The sequence below is a fragment of the Plectropomus leopardus genome, chromosome 3 (genome assembly GCF_026936395.1).
Source record: "Plectropomus leopardus strain MGB_pleo_1.0 chromosome 3, ASM2693639v1, whole genome shotgun sequence".
NCBI classification, from domain to species: domain Eukaryota; kingdom Metazoa; phylum Chordata; class Actinopteri; order Perciformes; family Serranidae; genus Plectropomus; species Plectropomus leopardus.
In genome coordinates this window covers 2,654,650-2,679,657 of record NC_142178.1, presented here as the reverse complement: position 1 = coordinate 2,679,657, position 25,008 = coordinate 2,654,650, and the positions used below count along the sequence as shown (strand labels likewise).

General features: G+C 41.7%; 1 protein-coding gene across 1 annotated transcript; it reads left to right on the top strand.

The window, feature by feature from the left end:
- Positions 1–959: 959 nt before the first annotated feature.
- On the top strand, positions 960–25,008 carry p4hb (prolyl 4-hydroxylase, beta polypeptide). Its single transcript, XM_042484995.2, has 11 exons — positions 960–1,284; positions 3,602–3,808; positions 6,603–6,736; positions 7,003–7,140; positions 12,922–13,026; positions 13,167–13,292; positions 14,522–14,722; positions 14,808–14,928; positions 18,230–18,411; positions 20,200–20,316; positions 23,305–25,008. The coding sequence occupies exons 1-11, from the start codon at positions 1,146–1,148 to the stop codon at positions 23,377–23,379; spliced, it is 1,545 nt and encodes a 514-aa protein (XP_042340929.2). The 5' UTR covers positions 960–1,145; the 3' UTR covers positions 23,380–25,008.

Genomic DNA, 25,008 nt, shown 5'->3' with positions numbered 1-25,008 from the left:
ATAGCATCCATAGCTTCACCCAGCACAGCTGCAGCTGTGCTCACAGCCAGTGTGTGTGATCCTATACTCAGGCAGGACGGCCTTCTGAAAGAACGAATGAGCAACAGACACATCATTTAAAGTGTCTCATCATCTCTCCTTTCCACATAGTGTTTGTAGGGCATTTCCCTAAACTTGCTGGGTCTTATAACTAGATTGCATTAACACTCGCTGTCCATGTGACTCAGGGGGAATGCAAATACACATTTAGAGGAAAGGCAAACGTAGCTCAGAAAAATAAATATCAAAAGACATTGTAATCCTTCAGGGGCTCCATAGGTACACCACCATACGGGTTGTTTGTTTTTTAATCAGTTGGGTAAACCAACCCTTTATCCCTAACTACATCAGGACATCAATAATTTTATATCCTTTAGAGTGATTTCTACTAAAGTGTAAGCAGAGTTTTTCATAATAACATCACGTGACATATGTTGCAAGTGTTACTCATTCAGACTTTGACCTTTCCCCTTTGCAAACACAAAAAACACTTTTCTAAACACCTCCCCTTCACATAGCTGCATCAGTTACAATTACATAGGTTACACATAGAGTCAGAAAAAATATTGTCAATATTTTCACTTAAGGAACATATAGTTATTAATACATTTATTGTTCTTAAAGAATAAAGTAAAAACACATTTGAATACACAAAACAAACACTGCATAATGTAGCTAGAATATGATTAAAACTGTGTTTAGATGTAGTTGACTTTGTCGGTTCATATAGTGAGGGTGCTTAAAAAACATCTTTTCCTTGCAGTTTGTCATGACGTCTGTGTGTTATCAGTCAGGCTGATGTGTGGGCACGCCGGCAGGGAGCAGGGAGCGCCGCTCTTTCACTTCCAGGTGCAGCCCGCTGCGGTCCAGTCACATTTCAACACGAACAGCTTTCGGCCTGATAAATGCGCATGCGCACTACGGCTGACCCCTCCGGTTTCTGCGTGCGATGCCACGTTAGTAGCGGTAGACACAAAATACCAGCTACTCTCCCAACCTTAAACAAGGAAAAACACCAAAACTAAGGCCAATTTCTCAAACCAACCGTAGCCGGTCGTGTCTGCAGCCCTCGCCTCTCTGTCAGGGAGAATTACTCGACGGTAACTATGCTCAAGTTTCTGCTCATCTGCACACTGGCTGTGGCCAGCAGAGCCGAGATCACCGAAGAAGAAGATGTCCTGGTGCTGAAGAAAAGTAACTTCGACGAGGCTCTTAAAGCTCACCCCAACCTCTTGGTTGAATTCTGTAAGTACAACGTAGCTTCAAAATCTCTGCAGCTAGCTTTAGCTTTCTCAGATAGGCTTACTGGTTATCCGGCTAGCTAGCTACATTCAGCCTGTGTTAATGTTAGCATTAAACTTTGACACTTGTGACAAGTTGCTGCGGTTAGCGGCTAACTTACTAATGTCGTGTTTAATTCGCGTTCATTCGTGAGTTTATTAAACTTATTTTCATACCAGCTGTTTCACCGTACTTCAAACCGAGTGAATAACAGAGGGGACATTGTTTGACACTGCGTTTTGGATTTCACAGACTAGTTTCCATAAAATTTGACGAGCTAGCAGAGAGTATCAAACAGACCCTGACGAGGAAACTTTCCACAACGCACTCGTTAACCCCCAACTTGTTACACAATAGACGTTTATCATATAGCAACTTATGTTTAGCCGTATGTTTGTTATAATTTTGCTAACTTGATAGCTCCATGATGTTATAAATGGCTAAAAACAGCGCACCGAGTTGCATTTGAGGAGTCGTTTGCCGTGCATTATCTGTTAGCCGTCGGAATAATGCTGTAATAGCATCACCACTAACGCCATCATCAGCCAGTGACAAAGGAGTAACGTTAGGTGAATCACTACAGTGTGGGGCTAATAAGTTTCAATTGCTTGCTGGAGTTTCATACAGTACGTTTCAGTTTTTGTGCTGCCCAAAAGTCTCATTTATTGTGTTTTTTACTACAATAAATTGTTTAGTTTACGTGCCATAGCTTAGTCCTTATTGAGCCTATTCTTCAGAGCCTGCAGGCCCATCCCGCTATACTTTTGTCTGATTGTTGACCTGTTCACATTCTGTGTGACAAACCAGTGGACCAGTCACAGATGGCCGAGGGCAAGTTCCTCCAATGAGCTCCGGCTGGGAGGGCCGAAAACGTTTCTCTGACCACGTCTGTGTGACTGGGCGGGCTCTCAGGGTGATGTGGAGCTAGGTTGACGTGTACTTTGCAAAAGTTCATCTGTGCGTTTATATTGGCTGCACTGGGACAAGGAAGTTTTGTTCTTTGTCAAAAATTTAAGGTGATGCAATGCAGGTCATTTTATTTGACGTGTAATTTGTGATAATGTGATTATCTGCTTGGATTTTGAGTCCAGACTTGTATAATTGTACACCATGAATTACAAATTATCTCGTAAAACCACAGTAGCAATGAAATTATCCAGCAAAATGTTGCTGCAACTAATCCACAAAGAGAACCTTTTAAAGTTTAAACTTTTGCTCTAAAAAGGTTGAACTAATTTCACAATAAGTTATCTGGAAATATATCAATGAAGGATTGCCACTTTTTTATTTCCATCATCCATTAGTATTACAATAATATTGAATATATGAGGTTTAGTTTATTAACTGTTATTAACTGAAAAAAAATGTTCAAACCTGACGATATTTGTTAAACAACAGCTGTAAACCTTTTTATTTAATCTGACTTTTAAATGAATGCCAATCACATTATTATTATATTAATTCTCTCAATTTTACTTTTCTTAGTCTCTGTACTTTTAACCTGCACTTCCTGGTAGGAATCACCAGAGGCCCACAGATACAATATTATCACGATACTTATGACACAAAACAATATTATCACAATTTTAGATGTTTTTTTTGTTGTTGTTGCACTGAGTATTGTGATAACATATTGTTTGATTTATTACCTTTTTTAATTGCAAATTAAGGAAACATTTTGTCAACGTCTGTTTTTATCTAATAAGAAAAAGTTTGCAGACTGTTCAACATACTTCAGTCATTTTTATTGCAGCAAAATGTATCTAGTGGGCTAGATATTTTCATTTGTCAAAGTAGTTGGTTATCATTTCTCATGATGAATCAGCTAACTGTTTCCACCATTATATTCTGCTCCGTTTTCACAGGACAGTGTCTTGGTCAAGTTATTAAGGTTTTTGTTAGCCCTTCCTCTGAGGAAGGAGCATGCACTAGTGTGCAGAGTTTATTTATTCTTTCATATCTATTTTTGCTTTAGCACCTAGTTTCTGTCACTTTTGGATGTGCGTGTTGCTTGGACTGGAGGTGATTTTGCATCAGCGGAAAAAAATTTCAGTTTGAGCTTCATGAATGACAATAACATGTTGAAGCCCCATATCTGTCACATTGCATTTGTAAATAAATCTGTGGTCTTGTTGTCAATATTTTAAGATAAGACAAAACTTGATTCACCCTGAAGAAATGTTTGTGCCAAAAATGAGCACCTCTCTAGATCAGGTTTACATATCAACAACAATGCAAATTTGTGTGTATGTGCTAAATGTCCTCCAAAAACTTCCTGCAGATGCCCCATGGTGTGGTCACTGCAAGGCCCTGGCCCCAGAGTATGCCAAGGCCGCCGGTATGCTGAAGACTGAGGGTTCAGAGGTCCGCCTGGGTAAAGTGGACGCCACAGAGGAGACCGAACTGGCCCAAGAGTACGGCGTCAGGGGATACCCCACCATCAAGTTCTTTAAGGGCGGAGAGAAGGAGGCACCCAAAGAGTACTCTGGTGAGCATGGTTGTGAATTTCATTAATGCATTAACTCTCTCTCTCTCTCTCTCTCTCTCTCTCTCTCTCTCTCTCTATTTATATATATGTATGTGTATATATGTATATATATATATATATATATATATATATATACATACATACATACCTGTGTCTGTTGATGTGTTTTCTATACTTGTATGTTGGAGTAAGATTTGATGTTTATACTGTTGCTATTTGCCCAAATTACAACATATAACTTAGTGTATTTGAAGTTAGTCATGTACCCATTTTTAAAACTGTCAAGTGTCTTTTTCTCCTATTGTTTTTCTTGTTGTTTTTCTCTACCCATTGCAATTTAATGAATGGGAGAAATTTTCACAAAATGATGTAATCTTGAGTAACTCCTGTCATAGGAAAGAGAGTGAATATTTTATCATAAAATAAACTATGGAAAGACTTCATAGATGGCATAAAGATTCTGCTCTGACACCTAGAGGCTAGCCCTGTTCATCTTGGTAATATGATCTGCACAGCAGCATAAACTGCAGGTCAGCCAATCAGCTTTGAACAACATGACTGAGACACAATGTGGGTTGGGCTTTCCCTGTACGTTCCTCTCATGCTGACTAGGAGCCAGTAGAGATATGTGCAGTTCTTCACGTTGCCTCTCTGCTGCTGGCCTGGGCCAGGCTCCCTTTGCAGGGGGAGGGAGGGGTGGCGGGGAAGTGTTTTCTTTGTGGAAGTGACTACCACAAAACCTCCCAGCATCGCTCCGAGGCTACGTGCTGCATCACACTGTGTTTCTCAGTGAAATTGCTGCTAGGTTGCATCATTGGTTCAGTCTGACAGCCAGGGCTGTCTCGAGTCCAGTTTAATTGTAACAGTCATACTTCAAGAAAAGGTAGACAAGTTTGTGCAGCCTCAAAGTTGAATCATAGTTTTTGTAGATACTTTATTTATCCATGAAGGGAAATTGGTTTGCAGCAGCCAACCACTTGACATTTCTATGTATCCGCATAACAAAAGTGAACACATCAGTAAACGTACCACACACATGGCACCTTGAATAAGAATTTGATGAGACAGGACATAGGAAATGGGATTTACCAGAGCAGCTGGACTTACTGTGTGTAATTTGTGCATGTTTAAAAATTTAAGTTTGGATCTGTTCTTTGGAAAAAAAAAATAAGAGGGGGGCAATGATATTGTCCAAATGGGAGCAGCTTGAATGAGAAGGCCAGACTTTTCACACAGCATAGTGCTCAGATTTTAAAGTGAAAACAAATTAATGTGTTTTGTATTGTCATGTGAATTATAAGAGCTGTAGCCAGAGAGGTTTCATGCACACTGTTGACACATTTTCACTTTCAAAATGCACTTCAGCTTTCACACAGGGAAATTTCTGTGCTTGCACTTATTTAGTTTGACCGCAGCAGAGACGGTGCAAATTAGGGCCATCTCGAAAACCATATTCTGGGCTCTGGAGCTTCGCCATAAAAGAAGCATGTTTGCATTAAGGTGCTGCTCACACCAACACTGAAATGTCTCGACTCAGTCAATAAACCCATCCATAACTATTGGGTTAAATGATCATTCCTGTCACTGTGCGTGTGTGACAGGCACAGCAGCAGGATCACAAACACTGAAATGACATCCATCCTCTGCAAAAAAAAAAGGAAGAAATATCCAATTGTCTAAATTGAAAACTGAATACCTACCCAATTGATGAATACAGGAATAGCCCAAGTGGAAATTCACTTTAACATCTGCACCTGCGAAGCACCCAAATATTTAAGTTAAGCTTCAGTGTGTCTTTTGCTTATTTCAAACCCCAAGAAAAATGTGTCCTTCTTTCCAAATGTCACATTGATCAAAATGTCCATATTTTTTTATAGGGATACTTCAGGTGTTTGTGAAGTGGAGTTGTGTGGGGTACTTATCCATAGTCTATGTATTCAATTTGGAGAAGCAGGCTGGAGTCTGACATGGAAGTTAAGTAATGTTCTGCTGTGGAGGGTCAGCGCAAAACGTATTTTAGCCACCTAAAATAAAACTCTTATCTAAAAAACGTCAATATCAGTTTAAGTGTAAGCTATATTGAGAATATTTTCACTGCTTTACCTCAATGTCAGACAGTCGGTTTTGATGGGGAAGCCATTAACTCCTTCAGTTACCCATCTGTGCTCTCCTCAAAGCCACCAGACTCCATTGAGGAAAAACAGTAAGTGTAGCTTGATTAACACAGAAGGTGCTAGTCTGCTGCTGCTTCAGTCAGGCAGTAAATTTGTGTCATTGTGGTAATGAAAGGGTTAGTTTGGATTCACCAAAGTCACACAATAACACAAACAAGCTGACTGATGAGACAGCTGTTAGACCAGCAGCTCCTGTGCTCAGTGATGTTAAATCACTTTTTTTTTCTCACTTGAGTCTGGCTTTGAAGAGTGCAATAAAACTGCCTTATTTTCTTGGTAGACATTAAGGTAAAGTAGTGAAATATTCTAAATACAGGGTGCACTTTAAGTGATATTGATTGTTCTAGGTGGGATTTTTTTTTAGATGACATACATTTTGTTGCTGACCCCCATCCACAGCAGGACATATCATAGCTTAGTTAACATGTTGGACTCCAGCCTGCTTCTCCAGACGGGGAACGTGCCAACTGACTCTTACTATATGTAATACATTGACTATAAATTAGTACCCCATACAACCCCACCTCAAAAAATCTGAACTGTCCCTTTAAGATTGATTAAAGTTTAGCTTTTGACCAGTCCCAGAATTGCTTGAGTGAACGTGTTGTGTTGTGTTGCAGCTGGCAGACAGGCTGATGACATCGTCAGCTGGCTGAAGAAACGCACAGGCCCAGCCGTCACCACTCTAGGTGGAGTCACCGAGGCAGAATCTCTGATCGCTGACAATGAGGTGGCAGTCATTGGATTCTTTAAGGTATGACTTTAAGTTTTGATTACATGTTTTAATTGTATTCTTACATTGTGGTTGAGCAGGGGTCAGGAGAAGCTTGTCGATCTGGCACCAAATATCTTCATTATTTAGAAATAAATTTTCTAGCATCACCTTTATCACTCCGCTTTTTTTTTTTTTTTGCTTTCAAAGCATCTAAAGAACAGCACTGCAGTTAAAATATTTTTTAAAAATATTGGGGACCCCTTGTTTCGAGCTTTATCATGAGGAAAGATTTCATGTGTCTGCAGGATGCTGAATCTGATGGTGCCAAGGCCTATGAAAAAGCAGCTGAAGCCACAGACGACATTCCCTTCGCCATTACCGCAGACGATGCCATCTTCTCCAAGTTTGAGGTGTCCAAGGACAGCGTTGTCCTCTTCAAGAAGGTGAATCAAAGTTCTTAAGTTTACTTACTCACTGTGCCATAATAATTGCTTTAGATGTGACACACAGCATGAAAGTACCAGCTCACAAATATTCCATATTCAATGTGTATTCAGACAGACAGACAGATAATAAGATACAGATCCGTAATTGGTTGACTCGTTATTATTTTAAATGTTATTGGCTGGCCCAGTTGATTTTTAACATTATACAGTAAATAGGTTATCAGTGGCCTTGCATAAGTTAGTGAAACACACACGTATGTCACAGACAAGCTGCTGAAGACACCCTGGTGTTTTTGATCTACACTTGTGTAACGTGACGCTGTCGACCTCACAGTATCTGCTCTCTGATGCTAATCTTGGCTCATCTGAGCTAGTTCTACGTTTGACATCGTGCGCTTGCCTTTGGGCATGTTGCTCAACCTACCCAGTGGATGACCTCAGAATGTTGAGCTCGTGCTGATGAATGGTGAGGAGCTGTATTACGGCGTGTACCCACCAAACGCGATGAAAAATGATCGCGCCTCAAGATTACATACAAAGTCAGTGCAAAGACGCGATTTGACGCGTCATTTTGTCGGGCGACGCGATGGACGCGATTGCGCGGCACATTGGACGCGAAATTCGCGTCGCGTCCAACGCCTCGCGTCCAACGCTCGAGTCCAACGCTCGAGTTGAAATAATTTAACTTTTGCGGCGTCGTCGCATGAAGACGCGCCGCGACAGCCTATCAGCGTTGAGATCGTCATCGACGTGCTGACGTATGGACGTCCTGGTGTTCCCTCGCAAAATCTAATCAAACCGCCAGAAACAATGGAGGAGCAGCTTATCATCGCCGTCACCGCTCACCCAGAGCTGTACGACAGTTCCTGTCCCTTGTACAGGGACAGGAACAAGAAAGACCAGGCCGCCTCCGTAGGGTAGCATGCACCCAGAACCGACGTCGGCGCCTAGCCCGCAGACGACGCTGGGAACTTCTCCAGAGCAGGTGCAGTGCAGCGATCGTGGTTATCTCAGGCATGGTCAACGAGAGAATGAAATGGCGGAAGAAATGTTGTTGTTTGGGCGGGTCCCATTTTGGGGTTTTTGTACGAGCGTCAAAACTGGAGCGTCCGGCGCGACGCGATTTCATTTGAGGCGCAATGAAATAATTTTCATCGCGTTTGGTGGGTACACGCCGTTTAGGCGATGCTGCGTCCCTCACCTAGCCCCATTGCTATGAGCGCAGGATGAATGAGGGGCAGCTGTGTGCTCCCTGTCGAGGCCAAATAGGCCATTGAAGCTTAAGCTCATTGAAATTTAGACAATATGGGATGTTCCTAATGGCTGCAGGGCTGCGAACTTGTCACCTTTCGATGAAAATCGCTTTTTGAATACATAATAGTTCATTTGTGAGATTTGTGTAGATCAGATAAGAAAAGCTGAAGGTTGGGGGTGGTCTGGGGCTGCGAAGAGTCTCGAGGACTAAATGAGGTCAGTTTTTGTCTGTCAGCATGTCAGGAATCTTTTACGGTAGCTTTATGATGACCTTTCCTAAATGCGACAGTGTGAGCAAGAAATCCAAGTTGAAATCAGCAGGAGAAGAGCTAATTAGCGTTGGCTGTAAGCAGCCAGTGACCAGAGGGAAGAGCTCATGGAGGTTGCATTGAGTTACATTATGATGTGTTCAAGTTTTATTAAGTAAAAATGAGTATTGGGCAAAGGTAAAATATAACATTCTTATAATATGTTCATATGTAACCTTGTAAAATGTAGTTTTTGGTGAGAAACTAACTAAACTAAAAAAATATATATATATATATATATATATATATACACATATATATATATATATATATATATATATATATATACACATATATATATACACACACACACAATATGATTGAATGTATGCTCATCCACAGGCAGTGTAATTAAGGACTGAAGCCTTTGGTGTTGGTTATCAGACAAATTGTTTTTTGGGTTTTTTTTTTTTTTAAACATGGTATTGGCCCAGAATTCTAGAGGTGCTCAGTGCTTCCATAATATAGATGAAATGAAAAAATGCTGACAATTGGCTAATGGACCTCTGTTATTTGTGATGGAGTCAAACAGAACGCTTGTTAAAGAAGCTTAATTCATGTTCCTAAGAAATGGGAAAATAACAAGCTCACTGAAAACGACAGAAGCTAAATTAAAATAACCCCCTACCCAACCTTATGACAAATTTTCTTTTAGTTGTAGTAGTTTTAAAAATCAATCTATAAATCTGTCAGTCATATCTAAGCTCTTTTTTGTAGTTGACCAAACAGCAGTTGCAACAGCTGAAAAGAGCAAAAAGCACATTAATTTTAACTAGCTACAATGTACTTTGATAGAGTTTTGGAGCCAGATCTCCACTCTTGACTATTTTTTTTAGTGGCCTTAACTGCACCTCCTTATGTTATTTTTGCAGCAGTAAGATTACATTAATTTTAGGGTGGGTTTTTCCCTTTGTCCCTGTGCTGAAATCAACTGGAAATCCATATTTTAAAGCTGGTATTTAAAAACAATTAGAGGGTTTTTGACCTTTTTTCATGCCTGAGTTTGCACCCCTGAGGTTACCACAGCCATCCCAGTCAGATTAGGTCAGAGATCATTTATCTCTCTTATCAGCCCAGCAGTATCTCAGTCGGCGTGCAGATTTGTCAGATTGGGTCAAGGTCCAGTTTGTTTGCAGTTTAAAAAATGAGCCAACTGAGTGACGTGTGGGTGTTTGATTAATTTAACTCTTTAAATCCTAATATTGTCAGCTCACAGCAGCAAATATTCCCTCATCATTCACCCTGCAGCTCTGAGAGATTCATCTGCTTAAATTTGACCACATCTCTAAATGTTATTGTTTGAACTCTTACATTTGAAACTCATTACCTGCTTCTAGAATGCAAGAGCAAATGGACAGAGAATCTCACCTGTGCATCTCCTTTCTTCCATAATTGCCAGTCAGAAATTTTACATACTTCCAATGAAAAATGTTTTTTATTTTTTTATCCTTATTTATAATGATATCTTTCAAATCTGCTGTTTTTGCGGGTCCATGAACACAGCTCAACAGGCTGAGTTTCCATGACTTCTTTTTCCCTCCAAAGCAGTTTGTCACTCGTGGGGTAGATGAGTGATCTGTGGCATTCACAACTGATCAGATCGCATCAATGAATGAGAGGAGCTGTTTGCAGAGGTTTGTAAGTGAAAGCAAAGCTGAAGACCCAAATGAGTGAACACTAAAGTTTCACTTTCAATGCACCTGACGTTCTGCTGCACTCTCTGCCCCAACTGTGCTATAAATAACCAAATGTTATGCGTACCCATTCTAATAGTGCTCCTTATTAACAGTTCAGCTCCAAAAATCTATTTGTGGCAGTGGGTGATTTTGTCATGGTGGCCTGCTACAAATAAATGAATGTGTGGGAAAATCCCTGCGTCTCTGTTACAATAATGGTCTATGGGGAAGATGCGTTTCGGTCGCGGGGGATTCTAACATGGTTACTGGCAAAAATAAGAGTGCCTCAGGGATAACGTTCTTCTGTAGGACAACCAGGAAGCTAAACGTCGCCCTGGTTCCCGCCTCAAAAAGCCTATGGGATTTTGTCATTGGATTTTTGATCACTGCAGAAAAATATGCTCTGATGGAAATGGACTGTATTTGTAAAGTGTTTTTCTAGTCTTTTTGACCACTCAAAAGGCTTTCACACTACCTGTAACATTCACACACACATTCACATTCACACACTGGTGGCCGAGGCTACTGTACAAGTTGCCGTCTGCTACTCAGTAACCATTCACACACACTCACTCAATGGCGCAGCATCAGGAGCAAGTTCAGTATCTTGCCAGGGATACTTCGACATGTTGACTGGAGGAGCTGGGGATCGAACCGCTGACCTTCCGATTAGAGGGCAGCCTGCTCAACCTCTGAGTCACAGCTGCCCAACAAGCAAACAAACGTTTATGATGCTTGAACGTTTTGTTCAGCAAGATAATCTTCAAAATTGCCGGAAGTAAAAATCTATTGTTACGGTATTGACAAACTACACTATGGTCAGCGAGCCTGTAAAGTTGTGTTTGGCTCGGCTCCGTGTGAGGATTTGCTTAAGTCTCATTTAGCCACTTGCTAGCAACTGCATTTTTTAAGACACATGAAGGCTTCAGAGTTTACAGTGGGGTATTTACTGATGTATTACTGATGTCATAGAACAAAACCTGAAAGTCTCTTCAGCTTGTGTTAACCACAGACATGATTTCAGGCCTCTAACCAAAAACCCATTCAAAAAAATTAGTTTGACACAAGGCAACTGGAGGTGCGGAAATGCTTGTTCATTTCCAGATTTTAGGACTTAGTAATGGGGTTCTCTATTGGTTGCAAAGCTCAGTTGCTTTCCTGGGCCCTGGTAATACTGTACTCTGTGAAACTGTGAAATGTTCTTATTATATGCTGAAACTTTCCCACTGTTGCAACCCTACTAGCTGGTGACCATAGTTGAACATTTAGCAGCCAAAGGATTGAATGTTTTCCTCGGGAGATTTTAATCTGTGTATTTAATCACTCAGAGGGTTGGTGATTTAATCATTGACACGACACTGAAACCCTACCCACCCCGAACGTGCAGACCAGATCCTTGCGTGACAGCACTGCTGTCATCAGCGTATGTGGCAATGGTTGCAGATGAAGTGCTTTGGACTGCTTTCAGGTGTTGCATGATTGGAGTTCATTTATCATATCTCGGTATTTTAAAAAAGCAAAAGGGACACTCAAGCTCAACCTCAATAGGTGCAAATGTTAAAGTGAATTTGCATTAGGGCTATGTGAGGGTGTGTAGGGCTATTCATCAATTGGGTAGGTATTCGGTTTTCAATTTAGACATTTGGATATTTCTGTCTTTTTTTTTCTTTTTGCAGAGGATGGATGCCATTTCAGTGTTTCTGATCCTGATGCTGTGCCTGTCACACACACAGTGACAGGAATGATCATTTTGCCCAATAGTTATCGATGGGTTTATTGATTGAGTCGAGACATTTTAATGTCGGTGTGAGCAGCACCTGAACGCAAACATGCTTCTTTCATGGCAAAGCTCCAGAGCCCAGAAAGTGGTATTTGAGATGGCCCTTGTTTAACATAGATTGCGGTTAAAACTCATGTCTCATAGAACTTTTTCTTGTGATATCTCATAATGGGCATAATTGTATGTGATATTTGTTTAGAATTTGCTGTAGATCAGTAATGGCATAATTTCATGCAGCTGCTTCAACAGGAAACAGCAACCTAATATCTCAGTCTGGTGAGTGTCAGAAGGATGATCTTTCACTTTGGCTCAAGAATCAGTCCTCCCAATGCCATTGTCTGGCCTCTGATCCATGTTGGTAACTTTACTCCAATACAAACATCGCTGATGTATTGGCTTGTTGCCTCCAGTTGGGCAAACCCTCTAAAAGCAGGGGCTCAGTCTCAATAAACAGCTGGGGTCTTTCACTTGTTTATTGCAGCAGGGTTTAAGGCTTGAGTTTCATGGCCTCAGTCAGTGCCCGCTGGGCTGGCACTGACTGAGGCACTTTTTTCCAATTGTATGCCAGTAAGGGTTGTTTAGCACAGCTGTACACTGCTATCCTCAACACTTAATAAAAGTCCATGGGGGCTGCTGGCTCTGTGGAAATCTCCAGGGGATTTTGTAAAGGGTTGTCTGGTAAATCTATGTTTGGCGTTAACAGGCAGACTACACAGATGGATGGTATTTGTATCTAAATGTTTCCATGTTTCCTTCCCAGTTTGATGAAGGGCGCAATACCTTCGATGGAGAGCTGACCAAAGAAAACTTGCTGTCTTTCGTCAAGGCCAACCAGCTGCCTCTGGTCATTGAGTTCACAGAGCAGGTAATGACTGCGGCCATGCACATCAACATGCACTATTCCATCTCGTCTTCCCACCCCAAACTACGGTCGACAACGATGAAAAGTGTAAATCAAAGTGTTATCCTCACATGCCAAATATGTTGTATGCCTGCTTTCTGCAGACCGCCCCCAAAATCTTTGGTGGAGAAATCAAGTCCCACATCCTCATGTTCCTGCCCAAAACTTCTGATGACTTCCAGGACAAAATGGATCAGTTTAAGAAAGCCGCAGAGGGATTCAAGGGTCAGGTAGGTGATCTGTTTTAAAGTCAAATGGGATTGGTGCACATTCTTTTTATATTAAAAACATCTCCTCTCATTCTGACCATTTATTATGGTTTTCATTGAATGCGAACATGTGTACGAGTATGACTTTTTTTGTTGAAATAAAGCCAAAAACGGTTCTTTTTATGGATTTAATACTTGCAGAGCTAAAAAGGGTTTCTTAGTGAAGCCTCTCTGACTGTGTTCTGCTTCATTTGATGGTGGCTTCACACAGATGGTGGGCGGTTGTTGTTGGTGTACTAGTGGTTTTGGGCTGCAACTACATCATTTTAAAGGCATATTGACTAAGCTTGGGCTGTATGTAATATTAAATACCTTTCTGAAATTTCACCGCGATATACAGTATATAATGGTATATTGTGTTGCACATGTACTTATTTGTAGCTTTTCAGACTAATAAATACACAATAGAAACCCACACAATGTTAAGAAAATATTCTCAAATATTCTTTTTCCTTATTAAACTCATCATAAAACACACTTATAAAACTCACCGAAACCTTTGTGGTTACTCTTGTTAGTAATCTAGTTAGTAAGTCCACTGTTCCAACAATCACCAGCTCTGGTTTGGTCGTAATAAATCTTTAATTCACTGAGTTAGATGTAAAAAAACATGCCATTATTTCCCACGATCTCTCTGCCTGCTGGCCGCCGGCTGTTTGCAGTCCTGTAACTTCTCCCTCCACTATGAGGTGTTGCAGTATCTTTCAGCTCAGCTGCCTGTTCCACCAGTAGAGACCAGAGGCTGAGCTCTGGTAGTGCATGCTGTGCACTACATACAATGAGTTTAATTGAAAAGGGAGCACCTGTATTTATGACAGTATTTAAAAACATACCTTTAGGAATAACCTGAATACCCTTTCTGAATACCCTGGTATATCACCTGAACGTTATATTGACTCAAAAACTGTAACGTTTTTTTCAGGAGAAGATAATTATTTATTTATTTAATCTCACCGAGTAGCATCTTTACTGACACCTCTTAGAAAATGTCCCAAGTGTCAATTTTAATATTTGACCAAGGTTAATCAAATAGACCATGTAGTTGGAGAGAAATACTCTTTCAATTTGGGCATGTATTTCGATCACAGACCTGAGAAGGAAGATCAGTGACTCGAATACGTTGCTCAGACATGATATTTTAAATTACCTGACAAAAGCAAATAGTGACCCCTTTCATCTCCTTCGTCCAGATCCTGTTCATCTTCATTGACAGTGACGTGGACGACAACCAGCGCATCCTGGAGTTCTTTGGCCTGAAGAAAGAGGAGTGCCCAGCCATCCGCCTCATCACCCTGGAGGATGAGATGACCAAGTACAAGCCCGAGAGCAACGACATCACAGCAGGAAGCATCACCGAATTCTGCAAACTGTTTATTGAGGGCAAACTCAAGGTGAGAGATAGGAGTGTTTAGACATGGCATCACATGTATGTTGTAGATATATGGGATTAATTCTGAGGTAATTCTTCTCTCGCAGCCCCACCTTATGAGTCAGGACATCCCTGAAGACTGGGACAAAAACCCTGTCAAGGTTTTGGTCGGCAAGAATTTCGAGGAAGTTGCTTTCGATCCATCAAAGAATGTCTTTGTGGAATTCTGTAAGTTCTGTTTTCCTCTTGACAGAGGACATTTCTAAATTCCAAAACTAAGTTGTATTTATAAATACTCTTTTTGCTGTGGTTAAACGTGTTCAACTTTTTATAAGGGTATTTTGCAGTCAGAGGTTGCTCATAGGTGGGAGATTTGGCAAAGCCTCTAGCTTTGAGTATCTGAAACTCAAATCTTGCTTGTGCTTACTTTGCCTGTGCTAAGCCCTTTTCGAAATACCAAGAGCTGATGCTAGGGGCCCACTCACCCCCTCAGCCCCCCTCTCTGCAAATTAATTTGTTACCAGACCCTGAAGTTGAAAAGATGCTGTTAAATATAGCTGCTGGATTTTTTTTTATAGTGATGCACATCCAAACTTGCACTATTTTTGGAGGAATTTTCCATTGCTGGCTGTTAAATACAGATTGTTACCAGTCATGTGCAGCAGGGTAGGCCCGTATTCCCTGACAGGTGGGGAGGAAGAGGGGAGGGTTTCCCAGCCAAGTCAAAGGTTAGCAGGGTCATGAAGCTGCTGTGTGGGACATGTTCAGTGTTTGTCTGCTTCAAGCTATACATTGCAGCAGGATGGAAAGACCTGTCAGAAATCAAACCATAGCCTGTTTAGAAAAAGGTGGATGCAACCTCCGGGTCTGAAAAATGAAGCCAGTGTTCCTTGAATCTGTGTGTCTGTTAATGGCCAGCAGGGGGTGAAAAGAAGTCAAATTGTATTGTAGCATGTGAGCGGAGCGCAGCGGGAGGATTTTGGCTGGAGCGCAGCGCGCCTTTTATAAAAAGCTGCAGCATCACCTTATCTCTCGCTCCATCCCACTCCAATTTCGCTGCGGTACCGCTCACACCATACATCTGAAGCATATCTGACCCAGAAAGTATTTTAAAAAGGAAGCTGAGAAGTCATACATATTGGTGTATTATTCCTGTAAAAGTAACAGAGGCAATGATAAAAAAAGGAAAAGACTGTGGCGACATTGTTTCAGTCTGTAAAGTTTCGCTCTGCAATAGCGTGTACCAAAAGTACGAAAGTGCACTGAAAAATTGGAATGTGCAATGGCCTGTGATTCAGGTTGTGACTGACAGCAATATGACAGAAGCATTTAACCTCCTCCCTGGCACTGGGGAAAAGGATAGTGAGGTAACCGCAGATGCCTGCAGCAGCAGCAGCAGCAGCAGCAGCAGTGCTGAACATGAGGAAGAGGAGGATGAAGGACCGCCTGTGCTCTCACAAGTCAAAAATGTCAAGTCAAAAGCTAAAATTAAGATTCAAGGCAGATGTTTTTATTTTCTTTTTCTGGAGCGCAAGCGCTGACCGATTGGAGTGGTTTGAAATCTGAAGGGTAGAGCAATAATAAGCGTAGCGGCCCACATCGCCTCTGAGTGGGCAAGTGGGCAGAACGTACACCTCCATGCGCGAGCAGTGGGAATTCTCATTGCTCCACTCCGCTCACATGCTCTGGATTGTATGAAATAACCCTGCTTCTCACTTGATTTATTACCCTAGTCAACAATTCCCAGATGAGTTTATGCTGTCAGTCACTAATTTCAAGTCTTTTTAAATACATCATGATGTTAATTTTTTTAAATTATGGACCTGTTTGGAGTAAAATAGCCAATAAAACGGGGTTTGCTTTAGGGTGTGGCTCCCTTGTGATTGATAAGTTGCTACTACAGCAACCTGTCAGATGGGATAGAGGTGCAGGAATGCGAATCCATGGCACTGTATACATTTAAAAAACTATGAACTTGTTTTGGGGTGTTCATGTTTTTGTCACAAACCTTTAACCCTTTTCGCAGTGTGTTTTCAGTCCATGGAAGTTAGTTATAACATTTTGGACAGTTAAAAATGTCTTGTTCAGTGTTTGGTTGTACTAAAATACACTCTTAAGTGCCAAATCATAGTTTCTGTGTCTGTGAGGGTCCGCTTTGCTATGCGTAATGTAAATGTCGTCATCCACACGTTCTTGAGGGTCCACATGGACCGTATGTGTATGTCCGAGTGCAGCCAAGCATGCCAAAATGCACGCCCAATCTCTTGTTCCACACTCTAATCGACTCCTAAACGCTGCTTTCAAGCCAGCCACAACCCCCTCATCATGGTGAAGTTAGAATTTTTAACATTCACTCCAGACCCAGCGGCACTGATCACTTTCACAAGATGTTGACAGTAGGGACATGGTAAGCCCAAGTCCCGGCCCTCCTGTACACTGCCAGGGGCTGAAGCAAACCAAGTATGTCCAAGTCTTAAGGAGTTTGCTGTAAAGTTTTTCTGTTAAGTGTTTGTTTTAAGCCTGCCTCATTAGTAGCCAAAATTAACATCCCAATTAATATCACAGTAGAGTACCCCAGTAATGAGTCCTAAAATCTGAAACTGAGTTAGCATTTCAGCACCTCCAGTTCCCTCGTCTTGAAGTCAGTGGGGTTTTTTGAATGGAATTTGGTTAGAAGCCCATAATAGGTCTGTGGTTAACACAAGCTCCAGAGACTTTCATGTTTTGTATTACATCATAAAATAAGTCAGTATGAACCCCGCTTTGAAGCTTTTACAAGTCTTCAAAAAGGCGATTGCTAACAAGTGGCGAAATGAGACTACAGAATGTCAAACCAAGCTGAAAACGGCTTTACGGCTGCGTAGTGGTGGCAGTGTGACCGTGATGTAGTTCGTTTGTTGCCTAATGTTAGTTTATTACTTCTGCTGATTGAATTTAGGCTTCAGAAATCCTGAAAGTGATGTTCATTAGTGCTGAACAAAATGTCAAAGTATCATAAATGTTTGTTTACCACAGAGCTTATTTTGCTTTGCATATTTTATGATCCAAATGGGAAAATCCTATAGGCTTCTTGACGAGGGAACTAGGGCAATTCTAACTTCTGTGTCTGCCTACTAAAACACTTCATCCCTGGTGCATTCTATTTATGTGAATTTAGCACCTTGCAAACCAAGCTAATCAGCTAGCACTAGGGTTAGCAGATAACTACAGTGCAGCCAGGTGCAGCCAGGTGGCTGATATAAATGACCGTGCATTGTTCCCTCGGGTCAGATCCATCTCTCACTTCTCCAAAACTCCTCCCTCTCATCCAAATGTTGTGATTTATGGCTCCAAAAAACCAAGATGGCAACATCAAAAGTTAAAAACTGTAGTCCACGAACACGTGGGTAACTTCATGTTTGCTACGTCCACTTGATTTATACAATATTACACATCCAGACACCCTATTCAGCAGAGCTTCATTAAATGGAAGAAAAGACTTTATTTGTTATAATTAAATACTTAAGTACTTTTTGTTGTTGTATTCCAGATGCACCGTGGTGCGGACACTGCAAACAGCTGACTCCCATCTGGGAGAAGCTGGGAGAGAAGTATAAGGACAGCGCAGACATCATTGTGGCTAAGATGGACTCCACAGCCAATGAGATCGAGGCAGTCAAAGTCCACAGCTTCCCCACCCTTAAATTCTTCCCTGCAGGAGATGACCACAAAGTGAGTCTACAACTGTCTAGACAGTGTTTTCTTTCCTTTGTTACATTTGACCCATCAGCAGAGATAGAGATTACATATTTAATTGGCATCATCTCTTTTACCTTCAGGATCTTCTGTAAACCTCTCCATTAATGTTGATAATGCTTCCATCTCCTCTCTGTCCCTATTAATTGGGTTTGCCTGCTTATTCATGACATGCCTCTGCAGTTGTGACTTAAAGTGATCTGCGTGGTTATTTGGATCTAAAATCATTGCCATATTGGCCTTCTGAGTAACATAAGTGAGTCTTGATTTAGCAGTGTAAACCATGTGCAGAAACCTGAGCTGGTTGGCTTCGTGGGTTTCTGCACCATTATGGTGGTGTTTGGTTCTCCTGGATTCCTGCTCAATGACTTCACTCACACTGAGCCTCTCTGCTCAGCCTGCACCTGCCTCTCTCCAAAGTCCTCCTTATTTACCCACCGTTCACATGCCAGCCTGCAGCCTAGCAATCTTAAATGAGTGGTATACACTGAGGCTACCTCATAGTAAGTCTAAGGATTAGCCCATGACCCTGCTTAGAAGAAGCATGCAGAAGACCCATCAGGACCCAGGCTCTTAAAAGCATGGAGCTGTATTGGCAGCCATTTGGTGTTGTGTAGCACATTGGGGCAGACGTTATACTGAATATGCATCGTGTCCTGTTCCACGTGCAATGTATAAAATGACTATATTGCAAACATGGAGTGTAAATTATTTTAGTTTTTTTTTTTTTTAGCCACTGGCATAGGCCACACTCCAGCTATGGGTTCTCTTGCTCCCTCCTGCAGCTCTCTGCTGCTCACAAACACACACGTAAGCACGGCTTTTGCAGAGGTCCACACCGTGACCATTTAGTCTCATTTTGTGACCATGGAACACCACTGTGACTTGCAAATGCTATTAATATATGAACTGGAGAGCTGTTAGTTTTAGGTTTTTTTTCAGCTCACAGTAAGTGAATCCATATGATTTAAGGCACAGCCATAACACTTAAACTTCATGCTAACTGCTGACATCTAACTGTTGACTGGAAGCTTCAAGTTAACAGCAAAAACATCAACACTTCCAGGCTGAGTTGAGCTGTGTCCTTCAAAATAAAAGCACCATGGCCTCTGCTATGATTACTTTAATTATAATAGTATGTCTTTACACTTCATAACAGTATTTTATTTAACTTTATTGGAACAGCTCTTTACCTTTTATTATAACTGTACTTTATTTAACTTTATTATAACAATACTTTATTTAACCATATTATAACAGTACTTTATTAAACTTTACTGTTACTTTAGTCCATTTAATATGTATTTTTTTAATTTTAGTAGCAGCTGTTAGAGGAGATTTGTGTGTGTGTGTGTGTGTGTGTGTGTGTGTGTATCGTAATATAGCTGAAAATTATCAGGATATAATTTTTTTAGCCATATCACCCTGCCCAGTAGCATATTCTTATGGCCAGATGAAATGGCCAAAAACTAAATGTGTCGCTTTGCAGATGTCCTTTGATTGTCCCCTTCTTGCACAGCCTTATTTTAGCAGTCATCCCTCTGGCTTGTTGCTGTGTCACTGCTCATAGATCACCTGAGGCCAACTCGGCACAATTCAAAGACAGAGTGCCAAACTTTATTGGCTACTTTTAAATGGCACGGTCCGATGTCAAAGACTCAGGGATATTTTTGCAGTTGGTGCACAAGCATGGTCTAGACTTTTCTTTGGCTGGGGATAAGACACAATGTAGGACATTTATCAGAAATCATGTCTGATCAACAGGTGATTGATTACAACGGGGAGAGAACATTGGACGGCTTCACCAAGTTCCTAGAGAGTGGTGGTAAGGAGGGCGGTGCCCCTGCAGGAGACGACGATGATGACGATCTGGAGGCAGAGGTAAGATCATGTCACCTGACAGACGCATTAACACACTCTATAGGAAGCAGTGCTGTCACAGCACAAATGTAGCCTTATAGGAAAAAACTGTCTGAGCTTTAATGAATGTAGTTAGATAAAGGTTCAATATAGCCCATATCCCTACCACTAAGCCTTTACCCCTCTATATTGCATATTCATGCCTAGGCAAACAGGATGTTTTCAATTAACTTTCCTTTCCTTCTTTTCCTTTTGTATACGTGTTATCCCTTTTTATATCATTTTATGTTTCCTCTTTAAGTCATATGGGTTTTTTTTCAGGTCTGTGAACACAGCACAGGTGTAACTCTCCAAGTTCTTTTTTGTCTTAGCAGTTTGAGAAGTTTGAGTTGTGGGGTGGATAATCAATCTGTCAATTTGATCAGAGCTGACCAAATTGATGAATGAGAGGAGCAGCTGCTGCAGAGGGAATGAAAGTAAACCTAGTGCAATTAACTCTAAAGTTTCACTTTCACTGCACCTGGCACTCTGCTCCTTGAGGTGCATTGAATAATCAAATGGTATATATTTTCCTATAGCGCCCGTAATGAATGGTCCAATGTCAAGAATATATAATCAATATGTGGCGGCAGACATTTTAATCATGGCGGACTATCACAAATGCATGAATTTGTGGGAAACACTGAACTCTTAAGTCCAGCTGCGAAGTTGCTGCACTTGTTAGCGCTCCTCTTATATCAGTGCAGACTGGTAGGGTAATATGAATCTTGTAAGTCTATGCTTTTCTATCTCCATCAGATAAATGGCATATGTCATTGTGATGCCATTATCGCTATAGTGGCGTCTGTTTACGCCACCAGCGACTATTGACGACGTATCAAGGTCTTGAAGGGTTGTCCTGTTACACAATGAAGATGTCAACCAGTACCACTTCTAACTCTGTTCTGAGGGGCAAAGGGGCAGGCCAAAGCAAGGGGTAGGGTTAAAAACAAGAAAAGGGATTGGACCTGAGAATCTGTTCATGTCATCTGGATGTATTGGCTCTTGTTGTATTCTCCTTTGCAGACCACATAAAATAAGCATTATGGATTTGGACTGCATAATGACTGTGGACAAATGTGTATATATACTCATTATCCCTTTGTTGTGTCCTGATACCCAACACCGCTGGGGGACATATTCATATTGAGGAGGCAGCCATAAATTAGGGAAACTGTAGATGACAGTGACTAAAACAAGAACAACAGCTGCCACACTGAAAGAGTGGCTTCAGTGTGAGGATTTAGAGACTGATTGTTCTATTCCTTGAGTTGTTTAAAGAATAACTAGTGTTTAGGGAATGGTTTTATTGTTACACTTAAGTTTTTAAGATTAAGCATAATGCTTAAAACCAGAAAATACACCCTCAGTCAATCAGAAAGACCTGCTGCTTATCTGCTGAATTTATTGGCTCATTCTCTGTAACAGTTATTCTGAATATTATTTAGTCATTCCCTCTTGGAGTTGAGTACTAATTCATGTGACTATGAAAGTCGAAAGATTGGTTTCAGGTGCGTGTACGTGTCTCATTGAAACCCTAGCACTTTTTGGAGGCATATTTGGCATCAAGTCCAAAGCTACCCAAAATAGGACCAACTCATCAGGGTTGTAAGCTGTAACCTTAGAGGTGACCCAGTTGTCTTTTCTTGAGGAGTACGGGAAGGGTCACAGAAACGGTCCCAGGATTAAATACCTGTTAGAAGAAAACATCCATGCTGTTTTTTTAGAAATTATGCCAACAATATTACCTTTCCTAAACTTCCTTACACATTGAGATGGGGCAGAGTCATCAGTAATACTTGGCATCACATCTTGGTTAAAAATGTAGAGGATGCCTGCACGTTCTCACATATCCTCCTGTGTGCTACAGCTCTGCTGCATTCAGCGCATATTATTATATCCTTTTCACTCACAGCTTTCCATTATTGCCACCACGCCCCCTTCTCAGAAGTCTAATTCCAGCCCAGCTGAATGCTGTAGGCTAATGCCTTCTGCAGCTGTCAGAGCTGCTTTACTGGCCTGCTACCGGACACATGATAAAAGCAGCACGTGCAGCACTGTGGTCAACATTAGGGTCTTCCTGTATCCGACTCATCTCCCCACCCACCTGTCCTCAGACTAGACGTGAAGCAATGGTTGAGTAAAAACCAAGATGTCATCCATAGGCTAAAAGTATATCTGTGGCTGTGACAGCGTTGATCCTACATCCTGCTGGGTGATGATGGATGTGATTTGTTTAGACTTCATGATGGCCTCATGCTAAGGTTCAGACACCGAGCATGTCTGAGAATGAGCTGGTGGAAATCTGTTTTCTTATCTAAAGAAGCTGCAGGTCTAGTTTGTTGTGCATGTATTATAAAGTTGTAGTGCATGTTTGGCATTCTATCTTGAAGGCATACTTCACCGATTGTATTAAAACAATGTGGGTAGTATGTGTAGATGAACTGTAGTAGACGTCCCACCATCTAACCAAATGAATGCAAAACGTGTCATCCAGCGGTGTTTCACTGGCTTTCAGGCTATTCCTTAAACTACAGTCTGTACTACCACATTTTCATATCGCCCGCCACCCATGCCACTGCCATGGACACAAAGAATAGAGCTACGTCATATTACGTCGCTGTAAGCTGTTGTCTCAGCACTTCAATGCAGAAGGTCCTTCCTCTCTCCTCCTCTGTGCTGCTGCCTGCATGTCTGCAGCCCTCTGTACCAAAGAATAGCATAAAAGATAAGAGCATTCACTCCACAGCAAAATCTGGTAACCAAAACATCTGCAGAAGCACACTGCACTGCATGCTGACTAGCCAAAAAAGACTGCTTGACTTGAAGCAATCTCAGTTGACTGAGGTATTTTCTTATTCACAACTCCAACTTTGAAGGGGCAGCCCCAGTAGCCATCTTGGTTTTGTTAATCTTTTCAGCAGTGTAATACTTGTCTTGACACAACCCCTCTCCTCCTCTGCTCTTCAGGATTTGGATGATGTGGACGAAGGACAGGACGAGGACTCTGACGGTGAGGACGATGACGGACACGATGAGTTGTAAGAGCTGGCAGAGGAGAGAGAGAGAGAGAGAGAGAGAGAGATAGAGAGAGAGAGGAGACGAGTCCCGCCCAAACCCTTCAAACCAGTCACCATCACCACCTTCACTTCCTTGTGGACCTTCCCTTTCCTGTGAACATTAATATTTCCCCTTTAACTGCCTCTCAGTCAGTCAGTCAGCCGGCCTGCTGTCCAGCCCGCCACTCACTCAGTCCATCAGTGGCGTGGCAGGGCCTTTTTTTGACAGCTACATCTCCAACCTCATAACTTCTGGCCAGACTCGTCTTGTCCCACCTGAGGGGACTGTGGAACAGCGCACCACCTCTTTGGAAGACCTCAATGCCTTCTCTAACAAAGCTCCACATCAGCTGTTTGCCTTGTATATTTTAAACCAAATGTAAAAATGGCATTGAGATCCAGTTTGCAAAATGTTTGTTTCTTTTCTTGTTGAATTAGCTCCCCTCCTCGTAAAAAAGCCTTGCCATTGTGTGTGGGAACAAGCTAACCAAGCGATGTAACCTGTATCTGTAGGTAAGGGAGGGTGCCGATGTTCTGTTCCCTCTGAGGAAAAGCCAGAGGACCAGAGTTTAGCATTAGTGGTTTTGTAAGGACTGATCTCTCAGGGGACAAGGGGCCATCCTATAGATGTGTTTACTTTGCAATGTCGTCACTATAATAAACCCCACAGAGCTTGTCCAGTGTAGCACAAAACCCCCCAATCTGTAGCTGAGACCAGTAGTTTTTTTCTTTTGGTGGGGGGTAAGTCTACTTTTCATTTCTTCATTCCCAATTAAGTTTTCGCTTCAGTCTCCTCATTTGGGCATGGCTACTGACTATTTTCTAAAAGGAACAAAGTTTCGGGGAAACTCCTGTTTTATTTAATTGCTTTCACTATGATTTTTTGGGGTTTTTTTTAATTTAGGACTTGTCATTTTAATGATGTACCGTTGTGCCCAACTGTAGCCAGTTGGCCCTGTGTTGGGGCAGAGTTGGCCCTTGGACACACTCTCAGACCTGGGGATGGTTTTCAGAGCCAGATCTGATAGGTCGCACTGCATCCATGCCTATTTGGAGATTCACTGTGGTTACTGAAGCAGACAGAGATTGGTCCAGTGTACTGGTCAGGTTGGTCTGAGAGACGTGTCAATTCTATCTGAAGTGGGAGGGAACAATTGCACAGCCCCACCCCTCACCCATACTGTACCTCCTGCATCCCTCTTGGCTCTACCCAACACCCTTGTTGCCACAGCTGTGTGTGTGTGTGTGTGTGTGTGTGTGTGTGTGTGTGTGTGTGAGTGTGTGAGTGTGTGAGTGAGAGAGAGAGAGAGAGAGTGCTAAGTGTGCTGTGTGAATGGTGTATAAATTGTGAGTTGAGTGATTAGTTCATATTTTCTGGCTGTCCATGAACAGGAGAGTAAATGTAATGTGTGTGTGTGTGTGTGTGTGTGTGTGTGTGTGTGTGTGTGTGTGTGTGTGTGTGTGTGTGTGTGTGGGAGGGGAGACTTGAGTAGAGCAAGGTGATGGGTTTGACATCTACAGCAGTGGGGGAAACTTAACAAAGCATTCCATCATATCCAAATTGATGTGGAAAATGTGAAATGGTGGCCAATAAACAAAAAAATTGGAAAAAAAA